This window comes from Natator depressus, chromosome 7 (genome assembly GCF_965152275.1).
Source record: "Natator depressus isolate rNatDep1 chromosome 7, rNatDep2.hap1, whole genome shotgun sequence".
Classification (NCBI taxonomy): Eukaryota; Metazoa; Chordata; order Testudines; family Cheloniidae; genus Natator; species Natator depressus.
In genome coordinates, this window is record NC_134240.1 from 54,972,462 (window position 1) to 54,991,695 (window position 19,234).

Here is a 19,234-nt window from a genome sequence, read left to right on the forward strand (position 1 = left end):
AAAGGTGCAGTATCAGCTAAATGAACCTTAACTGCAGCCACCTGAAGTCCAGACTAAGCTATGATCCAAGCAAAGGGGCAAACAGGTACTTTAAAACACGTTGTGATCAACTGAAATGGAAAAGGACCTCCATTTGTCTTCTGACATGGAGGATTCCGAGATACTGCAGTGATATGGTTAGCATGTATGGACAGAAGCAGGATAGTCTTCACATCATGGTTCTCACCAGCAAAGCCACCATGTGCCAGGGCTCTCAAGGAAAACCCTTCTCTCTCCCTGAGAAAGAAGGCCTGACCTTAGAGGAACAAATAGCATCCAGAGTGTCAAGGCCTGAGAACTAACCCATGATGTGCCCAAGCAGAGGCTACCAGAAATGTGCAAGTGCCCTAAAGTCTCACCTTCCTCAAGACCTTGTGCATCAGAGGAAAGGGAAAGAGGATTTCCTCATGGAGAAAGGATGGAACAAGTGTAATAAAGAACCTGATCCTGTTCCTTTCTGGAGCAAAACCACATGCATTTGAACTAGTTCCTGGAAGCACAGCAATGTGCTTGTGATGGTCAACATTTAAGAAAATAGAATTCACCACCTGTTGCAATGGTGACCTCCTCTATAGCAAACACCTTCAGCTGCTGTCTTTGCCACTCAAGCAAGCTGCAGTGAAACAGTTTAACAGTGAACTCCTGTTAGAAATAGTCTCTCAAATGGCACGGTGAGAGCCCCAGTGCTTTGGTGGACTGAACGAAGAACTTGAGACAATACTATAGCCAGGGATTAAAATGAGGCAGAACACTCCCCCTCCTCTCCCTGGCTTGGGATAGAAGCAACCTCCCCTGATCCTTGCTTGGGTTGGTGAGAATTCCCCTCTTGCTCCAATCTACTGTAACCACTGACTCTAGGGAACAATTCTGCTCAGGGATTCAGTTCCTCTGCAGTTAACTGCTGGTAGTTAGGAATTTGCTTCATAGATGGCAAAGGCTAGAGAAAGACAGACCTTTGAGCTTTTACAGGTCACTCTCTTGGCTGGAACTTCTTACGCCAAACGCTCAGTCCTGCATACCCAGTGCCTCCACTGAATGGCAGTTACCAAGAGGCAAATGACAAATACACATGGTGCTGCTGCAAGCCCTGAGAAGATCACTTGTTACTGGGAATGATTCTGCTCCTCCAGCAGAATGGAGATACTTTCTGTTAGAAAGGACAGACTGCAGCATGGAAATATGTCAAATTAGGTCAAGTGCAAAGAGCCAGTGCAGATTAAGGAGGAAAGGGAAAACTGCATTGAGGATGAATATCCGCAACTGTATCCTTCCAAGATACCTGTTTAGATTTTGGAGAGCCAAGATGTAGCGTAAGCTCCTTCTCTATTTGGGATCAGACGATAGCAATAGATCTCACGGCACGTCTGCAGACAAGGAGTGACTTTCCAGCACCAGGAGAGATGTTATCTCCTTATCTTATCAGAAGAGGTGGGAAAGCAAAAGGCATCACTCCGCTCAATGACTTCCAGGACCAAATGGCCCAAGGTGATGGTTGGCCAGACAGCTTAGCAATATCAGGGATAGGACAGGAATCAGAGGAGCTAGTTCCAAGCTTTCAGGGGAAGGTTCATTGAGGATAATTGTGAAGGCACAGAGGAGAGAATAGACAAGGATTTTGAAGAGGAAGGACTTAGTGAATCTCAGGCTTGAATGAGCGTGAAAGGCAGATGGGCATGAAAAGCTGGATGTGGCTGCACCTGCAAGAAATGATGCCACATTTAAATTAATGTTTAAGTTAGTTTGGTGCTAGAGATAGTAGTGAATTGACATTCCTAGATCTGTTTGGCCTCAGTGCAGGTACGACCTTGCAATTGTGCCTCAACCCTGAACTCAAGGGGCCACCTCTAGGGAAGAAGATTATGTAGTCCCCATGCCCCCTCAGTCCTAGGCTTTTCTTAAGAGGCTGCCAATGAGTGCCTCCTGTGATGGCGATTTCTGTGACATGGACCCACCAATCTATTTTACATCAAAGTCAGTCAACAGCTATCATTAAATGGCAGTGAGTTTTCAGCTCCACCAACCTGGGCTATATTCAGGCAGGCCATCTGCCAGTAGAGTGGGAGCTGCTCCTGCATGCTTTCAGAGAGCTGGATAGTGTGTGGAAGGCTCTGGCCTTCTCTCATCAGTGTAGAATTGGGGAGGGACTCTCCAGGAAAATTCATTGTGCCTCAGTATCAATAGAAGAATATCTCTGCAGAGGAAAGACTGCACATGCCTAGGATGGCCCTGGAGTATACTGGAAACTGACATGTCTCCTGCTCTGACAGTATTTCTGAGCATACTTTGAAGGCACCTTCATTTAGTTGGCCACATTTAAGCCCCAGTGCAGCAGAGCACTTAAAACACGTGCTTCACTTTAAGCATGTGAATATTCTCATGTGAATGCAACATCCCAATGAACTAAGAGTCAACAAATGAGGCTGCACTGAATTAATGCGTTTGCCAAATTTACCAGGCACATCATTCGTTGTCCAGGTTTTAACAGTTATATCTGCAGATAAATGTTCCTAGAGCCATGTAGACTTGACTTCAATGGGGCTACACCAGTTGATTAATGTTAAGCATGTTCTGACAGAATGCATGCATCCACCCAATATACTGGAAGCTTCATGCTGTACTGTATTTGAGGACTACAGAGCCTCAATTTTTCCAGCAGGTGAGGAGGTGGAGATAACATGTCAGTTTATTTATAGAGCTACTGTCGACCCCAAAAATGTAGATTTTGTAAAATACAGTTTTAAAAAGGAAGGTGCAAGGGCATTACAAAACCTGATATAAACATCAATAAAATCACAACAGCTTTGACTTTCAAGAAAAACCAGGTCTGGGGTTGTTCCTTTGCATATGTATTTCAGCAATTCCCTGCAGTGCTGAGAACTCAAAGGACAGCATTGGGCTAAGGCTTGGAAAATGGTGAATGAATCGGAGCAGAAACAGAAACTAGCTCTGCACGGTCCGCTGTCCACCCAGAGTGCAGTGCAAACAGAAAGCAAGAGCAGTGGCCCTGAAAAGCAGATTAGGGTCTTCGCATCCTTTCCATTGTTATAACCAAGGGAATGTTAGCAACACAGGGAAAGGGGGAGAGAGTTTTAAATACAGTATGATTTTTAGCTGGAGCATGATTTTCATAATATTCTTGCAAAAGGAAGGTCAAGGAATGAGGAGTGGAAACAGCCACAGTGCGAGATACAGTATGTCACACCTGCAGGACTCATAAGACCTCTGGAGCCAGATCCTGACTATGGAAATTGGCACAGCTCTGTTGACTTTGGTGAAATTTCACCAATTTACAGCAACTCAGGATCTGGCCCTGCCAGTTTGCACTGGACAATCTGTTCTAAGTGAGGGGGAGTTGCCATGGGGAAGAAGTCTGGTTCGACGGTTAGGGCATTAGCATAGGACTTGTGAGAGCTGGGTTCAAGATCTGCACTGCTACAGATTTCCTGTGTGACCTTGGGTGAGTTACTTAGCTTCTCTGTGCCTCAGTTCTGTGACTTGGACCCACCAATCTATTTTACATCAGAGTCAGTCAACAGCTATCATAATAGCTGATAATAGTGCTCCCTACCTCACAGGGGCAGTATGAGGATAAATGCACTAAAGATCAGGAAGTACTCAGATACAATAGGAATGGGGGCCAGATAAGGACGTTAGATAGACCAGGGAAATGCTGAGGGACTCATAAATATTGGTAAGACAGTGTACAGGAGTGCATTAAGAGGGTGTGCCTAGTGACCCCTTGAGTGGGGACATGCCATCCAGGAATTCCCTTCCTTGTTTTGTGTAAAGAAAAGAAACCCTGAATGCAGCTAGTTTGTCCTCCAGGAAATCAGCACTGAAAAACAAGCAGCTTATCCCTCCTGCAAACCAACCCGCTTCCCCCACTCCCCCATCAGCCGCAGAGAGGGCAATAAATGCCGAGATGAGTCTCCGAAGGAACCCAAAGCTGTGAATCTTCCTCTCGCTGTCTGGCCAAAATCGTGGGGGGAATTTAGGCCAGAGATCACCAATTCCGCCTGCCCGCCAGGATAACAGAGGAGAGTGTTAGGAGGGAAGGAAAACAGCCATAACTCAGCCAGTGCAGGGGGGGAGAGAAGCGCTGAAAGTGGGGAAGATATTTAGTTCTCTGCTGTTCTGTCACAGATGAGTGTCCTAGTAGCTACACCCCCTCACACCCTGGCCCCCCAAAACTTTCCCCAACATGACTCTGGGCAGCATCAGGACACTGAGTGCCCTTTACAATGTGTAGGGAGCCAAGGATGAGGCTCTCCACTTCCTGGGAGGGGTCACAAGCTGTTCCATTTCTGATTCAATTGCTGGTCAATTTCCATAGTAATAAGACATTGACAGATACCGCCGGGGTTCCCTAATGCAATCTTATCGAGGGACACCCCTCCCAGTGAGAAAGAGACAAGCCAGCGTGTTGCAGCACCACGGCGTCGGACTGATGCCAATGCCAGGATGTGTGTGTGTGGGGGGAGATGTGGGGAGAGGTCTGCCTTCCTTTACCTGAAATACCACAACATTAAAGAGCTACAGTGAAAATCAATGGAAAGGGCTGACGATCCAGACTGAAATTTGGGATGGGTTAAAATGAAAAATGGGTGTCTCTTCTAGGTGCTTAGGTGTGTGTGTGTGAGAGAGAGAGAGAGAGAGATTCTTAGGAGGATGGGATCGATTGATCAATCTTGTCTACATGGCACACTGAGTAGCTGTACTTCACTACCTGGGTAGCTCTACCAGTGGTAGAAATGGGGAAAGCTATGTTGCAGACAAACATAGGTGCTTTTACTCAGGACAGGGTTAGATAACATGGTGGTAGACGTGTGTATGTGTTGTCCACCAGTGGAGTTGTGTTGCAAGTGAGTTACAACTATGCAGTTTCCTAGTGTAGAGTGACAGACAGATGCTCATCTTTGGCCCTCTGATGATTCACTCTTTGCCCACCAGAGGAAGGTCTTTGGTATATCTGCATCCCTGTTGCCCATGCCTTGTTGCTCTCCACCCCTATATCCCCCTCCATTGAGTACGAGGTGCTGCCTTTGAAAGGTGTGAGGAATTTTTCTTCCTAAGCCCTGATGTGTGCAAGTGGGGTCTGGGATCATCTCCACTGCAAGTCTGGCAGGGGCTTTAACCACCTCAAAACACTGGGACAAATAGCTTCTGGTCCCTTAACCCTGCCCAGCTTTGCAAGGCAAGGCCTGGTGCTGTTGTTCCCATTGCGAGGGCTTTAGTCAGCCTTTCAAGCTGAAATCCTCTCTGTGGTGGCTGGGCAGAGAGGAAATCCAGGGGCTGGATCAGATTGGCCTAATGCTGCAGCAGCTTAAGCAGTCTGTTTTACCAGAGATTATGGTTTCACTTACACAGAGCGCCTGAAAAATGTTGCGGTTTAGAAGGGATTAGAGCTGAAAATTCAATGCTTTAAAAGAGAAATAAAGCAGAGGGGGGACTGGAAAAACTCCATGTGCCTGGGGGCTGTGCAAACAGGATTAACCTCTGCCCATATCACCCCTCACTCCTGCCCACCCACGATTCCCTCCACCAGCCCTGCTCTCTGCCCCCCTCTCCTTCCGGGTGCCAACCATGCCTGCTGTGCTATGCTGGGATATAGAGACCTGCAAATGCCTGACGCTAATCTATCCTGGGTTGGTTATTGAACCCCAGTTTGGAAGGGCAGCTTCTCTCCAGTTATGTGAGAGATGCTCAGCTTCTACGCTGCTGGGTTGCCATGCAAATCTCTAGGCTACAAAGGTAGGGAGTGATCACGCTTGACCACAGTGCACTTGGTACAGGTACCTGGGCACTAATTCACCACATTTGTTATTTTGCACTGAAATGTGTCATATACTTGTGTCGTCACTGCAGACAGACTTATTGCAAAGAGGTCCCAGTGCTCAGGGTTCCTTGCTGTCTATAAAGGTTCCAGAGCCCTGGAGGAGACCATACATAGCAAATTTGCCTTTTTGACTACCAGCAAGCCTATTTGAGACAGATGTGCTGGAGGCAGACATGTTGGGGATCGTATGGTGCACTCAGAATAAGCAGCACTCAGAGATAGAAACTCTCCCCTCTCTCACCACCTAGACAGGCGCTATAACCTAGCATCGATTCGGGCACCTGAAGTTGATGAGGCCCGTCCAAGTGATGAGCGAGTCTGAAAGACTTTGCCATCTATCACATGCCTAACTCTGTACAAACCAAGGTCACCCAAGCTGACTCACCTATATGCCCCTGGCAATACCTGCCATGATGGCAGAGTGATTCCATTCATTGACATGAGGGTAGATGGTTTGCCATGTCAAACTTGGATTGGGCCTGAGCCCATCATACAGTCTTCTCTTCCAGATTTTCTGACGCTTGCCTCATTCTTGAGGGCACAAATGACCGTGAGTGCTATGCTATAGCCACATTTTAGATCTTTGAGCTGGGTGAGTCCCTGACAGAGACACCTAGGTTGGGAGCCCAGGGTATCTGTCTGGTAACCTACCTCCCTGAGAACTAGGTTCTACCTGGGTCTTCACTGAGTACTCTGATGGTCAATTTGACCTGGCCCATTTCTGCCACATCTGGGTTTCCCATTCAGAAGTTTCTCAATGGAGATGTACCATACTCCACCAAGGAACCCTAGCTTGGGTCTGAGATGACACAGCAGTGACTTCTCCTAGGGAAAAAGGTTTTGGCACCACATCGCCATGCACCCTGACCCCACAGAGAGGATGGAGGAGCAGGAAGGACAGTCTAGAAGCTTCAGAGCATCCTTCTCCCATCCCTGCCCCCTGCACTGCTTCCCCCCACACCCCATCCTGTCCTGATTGCCTCTTCTTGCATCCCACTCCCCGCACCCTCCTATGCGTCCCTCTCGCATTTGGAAAGTGCCCAGTGCAAACAGTGCCACCTCTACCTTCTACTTCCTATGTTGTTGTTATTCCCTCTAACGTGCAGGTGGGCAAAGTACGGCCCGCGGGCCACATCCAGCCCACAGGCCAGTTCTGCCCGGCCCTTGAGCTCCTGGCCAGGGAGGCTAGCCTCCGGCCCCTCCCCTGCTGTCCCCCCTCCCCTGCAGCCATGCCAGCAGTGCGGCTGGCTCCGGCCGGGTGGCGGGGCTGTGAGCTCCTGCTGCTCTGAGCTGCATGGTAAGGGGGTGGGGAGCGCAGGGGTTGGATAAGGGGCAGGAGGTCCCAGGGGGCAGTCAGGGGACAGGGAACAGGAGGGGTTGGATATGGGGTGGGGTCCCGGGGGATGGTTAGGGGGCGGGGGTGTGGATAAGGGTCAGGGCAGTCACAGGACAGGGAGCAGGGGCGGTTGGATAGGGGGTGGGGTTCCAGGGAGGCAGTTAGGGGCGGTGGGTCCCGGGAGGGGGCGGTCAGAGGATAAGGAATGGGGGGGGTTGCATGGGTTGGAGGTTTTGAGGGGGGCAGATAGGGGGCGGGGGCCAGGCTGTTTGGGGACGGACAGCCTTCCCTACCCAGCCCTCCATACAGTTTCACACCGCGATGTGGCCCTCGGGCCAAAAAGTTTGCCCACCCCTGCTCTAATGTCTCCCTTTTCATCAAGGTTTGCATTGTTAAAATCTCTATTCCTCATTTTCTGGCTCTTTTGAAGACCTCCCAGTAGGAGACCAGAGAGCAAAACAGTATTGTGAGCTCTCTTGGTCCAAGCTTTAATGCAGCCTCGTGGTGCTTCTGAGTTCTGTGTCTCTCCAAGCCCAAGCTATCTCCAGCAATGCTCCTCTAGTTGCACATTGGACAAGCAGCCTCTGGAGCAGAGCATGGTGAAATGTTTCAGGAGATGCAGGTTCCTTCAGTATCTCTCTGCCTTCAGGCCAGGCAGGGAACTGTAGATGGGAGAAAGCTCAAGGTTCCGCTCTCTAGCTCAGAGCCACAGTTGAGTCGAGGGCTCCGTTTTGATCACTCAGGAGGTTCCTGGGTTGCGGGAATGGCCTGGCAATGGGGGCTTGTCAGAAATTGGACAGCAATCTGACTTTGTCATTGACCTGTGAGCTCAGGTGGGTGATGAGCAGTGTTCCCTCTATTTTTTTACATCCATGTGCAGAATGAATTTTGTTCTGTGCACCAATCTGGAGGTGATGTGTGGTGGGGGTGGGGCTGAGGGGTTCAGAGTGTGGGAGGGGTCTCAGGGTTGGGGCAGAAGATTGGGGTGTGTGGGGGTGAGGGCTCTGGCTGGGGGTGCAGGCTCTGGGGTGGGGCTGGGGATGAGGGGATTGGGGTGCAGGAGGCGGCTCAGGGCTGGGACAGAGGGTTGGGGTGTGGGGGGGGTGCGGGCTCTGTGGTGGGGCTGGGAGTGAGGGGTTCTGGGCTGGGGAAGAAGTTTGGGGTGTGGGAGAGGGTGCGAGCTCCAGCTGGGGGTGTGGGCTCTGTGGTGAGGCCAGGGATGAGGGATTTGGGATGCAGGCTGCCCCGAGGCTGTGGCAGTGAGAGAGGACTCCCCCCAGCCTTCTCTCGCCACAGCAGCTTGGGGCCAGGTAAGAGGTGCCTCTCCCTGGCCATGGCAGCTCCGGCAGGCCTGGGCTGGGCCAGACCAGGAGAGGGGCTCCTCTCCCCAGCAGGTCTGGCGGGCCTGGGCTGGGCCGGGCCGGGGGAGAGAAGGGGCTCCTCTCCCTGGCAGCTCCGGCGGGCCTGGGCTGGGCTGGGCTGGGCCAGGCAACAGGCTCCCGCAGCTCTGATGGCGCTGGGCTGGGCTGGGCTGGGCTGGGCTGGGCTGGGCTGGGTTGGCAGAGGGGCTCCTCTCTCCGGAAGCTCCAGCGGCGCTGGGTTGCGCTGGGCTGGGCCGGGCCGGTGGATGGGCTCCTGCCCCCGGCAGCTCCTGCGGGCTTGCACTAGGTCAAGCTGGGGGAGGGGCTCCTCTCCCTGGCAGTTCTGGCAAGCCTGGGCTGGGCTGGGTGAGGGGTGCCTCTCCCTGCCTGCATGGCGGCCACGCAGCTTACAGGGAACTTAGGTGATGAGCCTGTTTGCGCACTGACACTGAAAGCAGTTTGTATGCAGGGCATGCTCAGGGCTCCACTGCAGAACCCTTATTCCCCTTGCCGTTCTCTTTATTTGAGTAGTCCCACTGATGTCAGTGAGTGTTCACCACCCTGAAAAAAGGTTCCTCAATGGGGCCATTGATGTTTTTTGAGAGGCAACCAAAACACCATCTAAAGAACTAGGCGGCTTTATCCCCCGTGACCCCAGAGTGTCACAGGTTCTACCAATCTACAACCAAGTGAAACCCAGCAAAGTAAAGCAGGGCCCCTATGTGATGTCAGCAGAGAAACCCACGGAGAAATGCTGATGTGTAATCTGGTCTGATTCCACCACAGCCAAGATGGTGGCACCGTCTGCATCACCACACTGACCGAGATGGAGGAGAGCTGTCACCTTCTTTTTCCAGGTTGGCACTGTTGAAGGAGTCTTAGGGAATTAGGTGTCCAACTCCCACTGTATTTTCCACATCTGGGTGTGAATGTAGGCTGGGGGCTGTGCTTACATCTGGGTATGAATGTGAGGGTGGGGATGCCTATACTTGGATGTGAATCTGAAGGGGGTGTACCTAGATCTGAGTGTGCCTAGATCTGGGTGTGAATCTGAAGGGGGTGTACCTAGATCTGGGTGTGCATAGATCTGGTGTGATTTGTGTGCATGTGCCTGCGTGCCCACATCTGAGTAGGAATGTCAGTGTGTATGTCCTTCACCTGCCGCGGCAGCATTTCAGTACAGGGATGTCAAGCCTAGAGTTCTCCACCATTTTTCAGTGACATTTTTCCCCACTTGACACCTGCTATAACGTGCCAGGCTGCTCAGCCTGGGAAAGCCCAGTGAGTCCGAAGCCTGGACGCTCCAGTGTACACACAATTCTCCCCCGAGGGAGAGGATGAAAAAAAGAACAACCCACACATGACAGATGTTAGTTATGTTGCTTAATCATAGAATCATAGAATATCAGGGTTGGAAGGGACCTCAGGAGGTCATCTAGTCCAACCCCCTGCTCAAAGCAGGACCAATCCCCAACTAAATCATCCCAGCCAGGGCTTTGTCAAGCCTGACCTTAAAAACTTCTAAGGAAGGAGATTCCACCAACTCCCTAGGTAACACATTCCAGTGTTTCACCACCCTCCTAGTGAAAAAGTTTTTCCTAATCTCCAACCTAAACCTCCCCCACTGCAACTTGAGACCATTACGCCTCGTTCTGTCATCAGCTACCACTGAGAACAGCCTAGGTCCATCCTCTTTGGAACCCCCTTTCAAGTAGTTGAAAGCAGCTATCAAATCCCCCATCAGTCTTCTCTTCCGCAGACTAAACAATCCCAGTTCCCTCAGCCTATCCTCATAAGTCATGTGTTCCAGACCCCTAATCATTTTTGGTGCCCTCCGCTGGACGTTTTCCAATTTTTCCACATCCTTCTTGTAGTGTGGGGCCCAAAAGTGGACGCACTACTCCAGATGAGGCCTCACCAATATCGAATAGAGGGGAACAATCACATCCCTCGATCTGCTGGCAATGCCCCTACTTATATATCCCAAAATGCCATTGGCCTTCTTGGCAACAAGGGCACACTGTTGACTCATATCCAGCTTCTCGTCCACTGTCACCCCTAGGTCCTTTTCTGCCGAACTGCTGCCGAGCCATTCGGTCTCTAGTCTGTAGCGGTGCATTGGATTCTTCTGTCCTAAGTGCAGGACTCTGCACTTGTCCTTGCTGAACCTCATCAGATTTCTTTTGGCCCAATCCTCTAATTTGTCTAGGTCCCTCTGTATCCTATCCCTACCCTCCAGCGTATCTACCTCTCCTCCCGGTTTAGTGTCATCTGCAAACTTGCTGAGGGTGCAATCCACACCATCCTCCAGATCATTTATGAAGATATTGAACAAAACCAGCCCGAGGACCAACCCTTGGGGCACTCCACTTGATACCGGCTGCCAACTAGACATGCAGCCATTGATCACTACCCGTTGAGCCCGACAATCTAGCCAACTTTCTATCCACCTTAAAGTCCATTCATCCAGCCCATACTTCTTTAACTTGCTGGCAAGAATACTGTGGGAGACCATGTCAAAAGCTTTGCTAAAGTCAAGGAACAACATGTCCACTGCTTTCCCCTCATCCACAGAGCCAGTTATCTCGTCATAATGCATGACTGGAAATCAGTAGGGTACCACCGTGATGAGGGTGGGATAAGAACCTATAGAATAGAAGAGAATAGAATGGCATGATGCACTCTTAGGCATCACCTCTGGGGGATGGACAGAGTGCAGCAGAACCAACACACCAATTCCCACCATCAAGGGTGAGGCGAGATGGCAATGGGTGAGGACCCTCTCAAGGGACAGACCAAGGTTTGCATTTCTTCTTATTTTAACCAGTCTGGTTCACCAATCACTAATCAAAGCCCAAAAGCCGTGACACTGATTCTACCCACCACATCCTAGAGAGAACTCACCCTCTGCTGGGAAGTAGGGTTCATTTACTCTGAGTGCTGGGTGTCAGGCTGGTTCCAGGACCCAGTCCGCAGATTTCACTTCTCCATAAGCTGAGCTGAAACAGTGGGCCTGGTTTTCCTTATATTTACATACACCAGTGCTACTGTGTTGACTTCCGGGGGGGGGTTGCTGGTTCTGATTCACATGGGCACAGATGAAGGAGAATTGGGACCGAGGTCTCCAAACAGAACAGAGAATGGATTTAATAAGGCAGCAGCCAATGGCACAAGCTCCATGGCAAGCTACAGCTCAGCAGAGGAATCTGGAGGGCTGGTGTGGGCTGAGGGCTCAGTAGGTAGCATAGGAGGTTGAGCTGGGAAGATCCCAGCAGCTGTGGGGAAAGGATTGTCTTAATTTATTTAGAGGGATTTTTATTTTGGTTTTGGCTTGAAACTCCCAGCAGCTTCTGAGATGATTTTAGTTCATTTAAATGCAATGAGCACTCACAGCAAAATGCCCTTCTTGCTGGCCCACTTTCAGGCGAACCCAATGAGGACATGCCTCTGGCAGCAAGCAAGGACCCTACAGCTGCACTTACTCAGTGGTGAAAAATAAACCCCTATCATCTACTGGCCTATGCCCCTCTCCTCCTGCACCCATCCCCATGCCCATCCCCTGGAGGGGAAGGCGTCCTGACTCTGGGGCTTGCAAAAGAACCAATGAAAACTTGTATCTATGACAGAAGTAAAGAGGGAATCAAATTAAAACCCCAGGTCCTATTTTTTATTTGTATGACAGCAGCACCTAGAGGGGCCCCATTGTGCTAGATATTGTGCACGTGTGGGAAGAGATAGTCCCTGCCCCAAAGAGCTTATAGCCTAGACAGACAAATAGTGGGAGGGGAAACAGAGACACAGAGAAGTGAAGTGACTTGCCCAAGGATGCACAGTGGCAGAGCTAGGAATGGAAGACAGGTCTCCTGACAGCTCTAGGCACTGGACCATGCCACCTCTCTCTGCCTGCATCACGTGCAGGAGCTCAGCTACTCCAGTGATGAATGTGGTAGAACTTCCTATGCAGCTTAGATTTGCTTCGATTAGGTTAAATAGATCCAAGCTGCCCAAGAGGCTTCGGTGTGTACTGTGGGATGAAATGAATAACTCTGAGCCTTGAAGAGGCTCCTTTTCAGTGCCCTCTTTGTAGCTTGGACTCAAAAGCATCAAGGTCTCCAAAACAAAATCTTCCAATGAAAAGGAAAGTCAGAGGTCCCAGGCAGAGTGGTTTGCCCAAGAGGCTCCTGGCCACTTGGTGTGGACAAAGGAGACACCAGTTCTGTGCTGAAGGATCTCAGTTCAAGACACTGCTCACCCTCTGTCCCCACTTCCTTCTCTCTCCAGGTCGTGACATGGCGAGCACCACCTTGCCCGGTTACCCACCCCATGTCCCACCGACTGGACAGGGCAGTTACCCAACCTCAACTCTCGCAGGAATGGTACCTGGTAAGTCAATGACAAAAGCATTTGTGTTGTGCTTAGCCAGTGTATAGGCCTTGATCATTCTGCTCAGGCCCTGGAGTGTTCTGCTAATGCTCTAAATCCCTTCCCATCAGTGTCTCTGCTGCCCTTAAAGCCCTGCCTGCTACCCATGGCTCACAGTCAAACATAATGCACTACCCACTGCCCATGAAAACTGATTCATCGCAGCTAAGGGCAACTAGCTATCTATAACCTATGGTAATTAATTAATCTTAATATTCATTAACAATCATAGTTAACTTCTAACTGTCCATGTAAATTATTATCCACTATTCATGGCTCATAATAATTAACTACCCACCTGCCTAGGGTAACAAGCTATCTTTTTTCCAAGCCCAGGACAGCTAAGGACCAGATGCCAATGGTAACTTAATATCTACAGCCATGGGTGGCTACAGTGCTACAACCTAGACTCACTAAGAACCCATTGCCCACATACCAGGAATAAGTAGTCAGAGAGACCCTTAAGTCAAGGGTAAGGGAATTCAGCTTATTCATATGACAACAGAGTTGACACCCAGAGCATGCAGACACGCAAACAAAGAATGGAAGCAGGAAGGTAAGGGGAAAAAAACAGGCTAGTTAAATTACAATGTGTAAGACAGGTTTCAGAGTAGCAGCCATGTTAGTCTGTATCCGCAAAAAGAAAAGGAGGACTTGTGGCACCTTAGAGACTAACAAATTTATTTGAGCATAAGCTTTCATGAACTACAACTCACTTCATCGGAAATTATTCAAGCCAAATAGGTGTCCTTCTGAAAATGAAAATCCAACCATGTTGGGGCTTAAGCCAATCTGAGGGTTAGGAAGAAATTTTTCCTGGGACCTACTTGGACATGCCTCTCTATGAAGTGCCAGGTGCTGGCCACTTGCAGTCACAGGATACTGGACTGGATGGATGGACCACTGGTCTGGCAATTCCTGTATTCCAGTCCAACTGGAGCCAACATAACTGTGTTCCATAGAACATAAGATAGATGTTGATAGGCCTAATGGGGAATGTGAAGTGAAAACATCCAGAGACTTAGATACAAACAGGAACTCTTTAAGTGTATCAGAAACAGGCAGTGTGTAAGAGAAGGTTCCCTGCTGACCAATCGGAGAACATCTTTGTGGTATGTAATCAAATGTGCCAAAATGCCAGAGAGTTGCATCATTCAGGTGCTTTGAACATCCACTCCACTGCAGGGATCTTGAGGCTAGGTCCTCACCACTGGAGCCTCTTTGGGTCCTCCCTGATTTACTGGTTCCTGTGTCAAGCTGCCATGATGCAGATGTCAGAGCATAGATGTGACTCTGTGGTTGGACATGAAGTGCAGATGTATGGCCTAAACTTAGAAATGAATCATAAGAGACAACATAGACTTCTGCGAAGAAAGGTTCAGATTCAGTGGATTTCATTCAGGATCCAAAGGCACACACGTGGAATTTCTGTCCTGCAGGAAATTCCAACATTTTAAAATTTGTTTTTATCTCAAATTGGGACAAAAAATCAAAATATTGAAATATTTGGTGGAACAAAATATTCCAAAATATTTTGATGCAGTGACATTGAAACAAAACATTTCGATAATATCAAATTCTTAGTTTCAATAATATATGTCAAAGCAAAATAAAACAAAAGAAGAAAGTTAAACGAAAGAAGAAAGTTAAAATGAAATGAGAAAGTTGAAACAAAACAAGGAAGTCTAAATGAAATACTCAATTTTGAATCATTGTGAAACTTGTCTGTTGAAAATTTAATTGAAATCTACACATTCCTGTGAAATATTTCAAATTAGTTGAAGCAGCATTTTGAGAAGGAAAACTATTCCATCTAAAAATTTTTGACCAGCTCTAGCCAAATGTATCTCTGTTACATCAGTAAAACCCTGCTGACATCAATGGGTTTGCACTGGTATAACAGAAGGGAGTTTGTCCCCCTTAAAGACACACAGGCATGTGCAAAATGGGTAATCTGGGGTGCACGTATCCCTTTGGCTCATGCAGATGCTGCCTTAAGATATGTCCTGCATTCACAGTCACCTGTTTGCACACATTTCACAGCTGCAACTTAGGCTCACTGGCTCTAGAGATGGATGGAAGCTACTAGGTCACTGAGTGCATCTTCCTGCAAAGGGCAGGAATTGGTCAGTCAAAGGAGGATTAATCAGACATTACTTTAATGTTATGCTGGATCTGAGCATGTTCCAGGCTTGGGAGGCTTGTGCTCAAGTGACAGGACACCTTCGATCCCTGTCTCCCTTCCCCCTCTTTCTTAGAGAAGCTGTCAGCCCCAGCCTCAATCCCTTTGCCTGCTGGAGTCGGTCTGCAAACCCTCTAGAGGACTCTCCAAAAGGAGAAGGGGTTTAGAGAGAGCAGCATGGAGCCTGCAGAGGGCTGGTAGCAGCAACGGGGGGAGCATTAAACAGAATCCAATGCTGATGAGGAAATTACACTTGTTTCATTAGCGATCGGGAAAGGCAATAGCTCAGTTCTTCTTGGTCACAGTTGAGCTCAAAAGCTCATTATCCTGCTGCATGCATGCTTTCACTCCTCGTCAATAAACACCGTTTCCAGTGGCTGCCCTCCATCCTCCCCAGCTCCCCATGGCTGCACCAGAGTGGGGCTCTTTCTCCACTACTTAACCTGTGGTTCAGGATCACAGTAACAGTTTAGGATGACAACAGAGGAGAGAGAGAGAGAGAGAGAAGCCTTGAAATATCAGAATTTTGCTCTCCCCTGCAGCCATACTGAGACATGGGCTAGCCAGCTCAGAGCAGAAATGCCTGTCTGGTTGGCCTTTTCCTTCTCTCTGGGCTAGGTTTCTCCCTGGTACAACTCTGCTGAGCAGCTCACTTCAGTGGTGTTACATCAGGGCCATGCTTGGTACTCTGCCTCTGTGTAGTATCACTCTGCCTGCCCCCCATGGCATCCCGTGTTCTCTCTAGCAGGGATGTTGTGACTATCCCCCATCTATCCATCAGGGTTTCCAGGGCCGGATGTTTCTGGGTTGGAAGCACATTCAGTGGTTGCCATTATAAAGTCAACATTTGCCAACAGCTCCCACTTGGTAGAATCTGAGAATCTGAACTATTCCCCTATATTTAGGCCTGGTCTACACTAGAAAATTAGGGCGTTTTAACTACATCAGTCAAGAGTGTGAAAAATCCACCTCCCTGAGCAGCACTGTTAAGCCGACCTAAGTCCCCGTGTAGACAGCACTAGGTTGATGGAAGAATTCTTCCATTGACTTAGCTACCACATCTCAAGGAGGTGGATTACCTATATTGACGGGAAAGCCCCTCCCATCGGCCTAGGTAGTGTCTACACTGAAGAGCTACAACAGTACAGCTGTTGCATTTCAAGTGCAGACAAGCCCTCAGAGTAAGAACTACTGTAACTGCAGTACCTCAGATCCCAGAGAGGGGAGGATGGAAGAGGGGTGTAGCTCTTGACAAAAGTTGACCTTTTTATGGTGACTACTTTATGCTATTATTCTGAATTGCTTAGAAAACCCAGTAGAACCTTATCAAGGGTAAATCATTGTAGCTGTGTTGACTCCATGGACTCAGTTTCCACCAGCAGAGAATATGGCCCATTGGCTCTAATGCTCCTGAGAAGGAAGCACTGGCAGAGATTATAGAATAATGAATTGAAATCTCTTTGATAATTGTGTCCGAGGCATTCCATGTACTTTGCTTTATTGCCTTTAACCCCCATGCTATGGATCTCTATTAGAAGGTCTGGATGCTTTCTACACTGATTGTTTCTCTACCAAGGACTCTCTGGTCCCTACAGAGAATAGCGGGCAAGTTATTATCAGACTGTACAGACCAGGCACCATGGCCACTTTGTTCTTTTCCCACTGTCAAAGTTCAGACCTATGTTTAGTGTCATTTGAGTGCATTACATAGGCTCTCGGCTGGCATTCCTCTTTCCCAGCCTGCCTGCAGTTTCATTAAAGAGAGGTGATGATCAGACAAGTATCTATTTTAAAATGCCATCTCCTTACTCAACAGATTCATAGATTTTAAGATCAGAAGGGACCATTATGATCACCCAGTCTGACTTCAACATATGTCTTCCAGTCATATCTTCTCAGTTGCAAATTCATGAGCCCTGAAGAGCCCATATAGCTACGGGAGGTGCACTGGGTGCTCTTCTGAGGCGAAGCTGTAAAATTTGGATCCTGGTCCAGATTTCCAGCATTTCACAGAGTTCATAGTCATGTTGGTTTGGGCCCATCTTAGGCAAAGATGAAGAGACAAAGAGAACCCAGTTCACCTTTCAAACCCAAGCAGCATCCATTGCACTAGCAATTGGAAAAATCACCTTTTGACTTGTAACCTGAGCAAGTTTTGTATGGAAGTCATAGAATCATAGGACTGGAATGGATCTTGAGAGGTCATCTAGTCCAGTGCCCTGCACTCATGGCAGGACTAAGTATTATCTAGACCATTCCTGAAAGGCGTTTGTCTAACCTGCTCTTAAAAATCTCCAATGATGAAGATTCCACAACCTCCCTAGACAATTTATTCCAGTGCTTAAACACCCTGACAGTTAGGAATTTTTTCCTAATGTCCAACCTAAACCTCCCTTGCTGCAATTTAAGCCCATTGCTTCTTGTTCTATCCTCAGAGGTTAAGAAGAACAACTCTTCTCCCTCCTCCTTGTTACAACTTTTTATGTACTTGAGAGAGTCATTGAGAGAATGTCAATGGGGCGCCCATCACATCCGAGCCACTCTTGTGGCTTGGATGATGCTATGGAGGGGGGAGGAAAGAAAGTGCTGTGCATGCATATTCCACTCTGCAGTTCATATATAGCATTTCCCCTCACCTCCCTGTGAAGTGCTTCTGATGACCACCACCCATGATTTCCTCCTTAACAAACTTCCCCATTTCACAACCCCCAGCATCCTACTAAGAACAAAACTGACCAACATGAGTTGCTATTGGCAGTGTTGCCAATTCCTGTGGTTTTATCATGAGTCTTGCAATATTTGTTGTTTCTTTTAAAGGCCCAGCTCCTGGAGTCATGGGATTAGGTGTGGCTCTTGGCTTTCATTTAAAAATAAAAAGCAAGTTCCTATCCCTCATGGTTGCAGAGCGAAGCTTGAAAATATGACCCCCCAGTGCACCTGCATATCTGGAAACCAGGTGGCAAAGAAAAAGAAACCAATATTTTAAACATTTTAGAAAGATCTTGTGATTTTGAGGGCATGACTCATACTTTTTGACTGTCCAGGGTCGGCAGCATTGCACTGAACATTAAAGAATTGTATATCCTTAAATTGTACTTCCAGGTGGGTAAAGAAACTACATAAACTGGTATGGCCTGGGTCAGACGGACCTAAGCACCAGCTTGGGGGAAGGGTAGAGACATCTCTTTCCCACTGTGTTTCACTTCCCACTTTGTTCCTTGCAGGGAGCGAGTTCTCGGGGAACCCTTACAGTCACCCTCAGTACACGACCTACAACGAGGCCTGGCGATTCAGCAACCCAGCGTTACTAAGTGAGTACCTGCCTGCCCACACACACACACACCCGCCTCGCGCTCCTTCTGTGCGTCTCTTTGTTTTCTTTTCTTTGTTTGTTCGTTTGTTTTCTGAAATGGTCTGCAAGTATCTGGCCAGGCTAAAGGTCTTTCCCTCACTTTCCAGTCTGGCCTCTCAGTGGGTATTTTCATGACATCTATTTTTTCTCCAGCCTGAGGCTGCTCCAAAACTCTGCTTCAGATGGGGTCAGAAATCCATTTCAGGTTCTCCTTTCTCCATGGGTTGCACCCACAGTCCATTCCAGATTAGGTCAGAAATCCACTTCAGGTTCTTCTTTCCCCATGGGCTGCACCATTCCAAGGGTGGTCAGCAAGTTCTCCACCCAGGAGCAATGCCCACAATGCCTGGGTCAATTTGGCCGAGTTTGTCGGTGGCTGGTGTAGTCTGTCCAGCAGGGCTGGAGCCCCACTGAACCTAATGTTCACAGAAAAACTAAAATTTGTCCTGGGTGGGGGGAGGGGGGGGGAGAAAAGCCCTAAAACTCTGTCCTCTCACACAGCATTTCCTTTTATGGGAACTGGAGATTTATTGTATGTAAAATAAATAAGCTGTGATTATTAACTACATATTCACTAAGGTTTAACAACTGGGTAATAGATACACATTTTATTCCAGTGTTGTTAAACCTCAGCAAATGTGATCTTAATAATCAATCACTGTTTAACTCCCATCCAATAACCGCCCGGAGGGCTTCTGTTCCAAGT

General features: G+C 48.5%; 1 protein-coding gene across 1 annotated transcript in view; it reads left to right on the plus strand.

The window, feature by feature from the left end:
• PAX2 (paired box 2) overlaps window positions 1-19,234 on the plus strand; it is a 103,962-nt gene that overhangs the window by 79,122 nt on the left and 5,606 nt on the right. Inside the window, exons 8-9 of the mRNA XM_074958510.1 lie at window positions 12,854-12,955; window positions 18,401-18,487. Of these exons, the coding sequence (XP_074814611.1) occupies window positions 12,854-12,955; window positions 18,401-18,487 (189 nt within the window). The remainder of the gene's footprint in view (window positions 1-12,853; window positions 12,956-18,400; window positions 18,488-19,234) is intronic.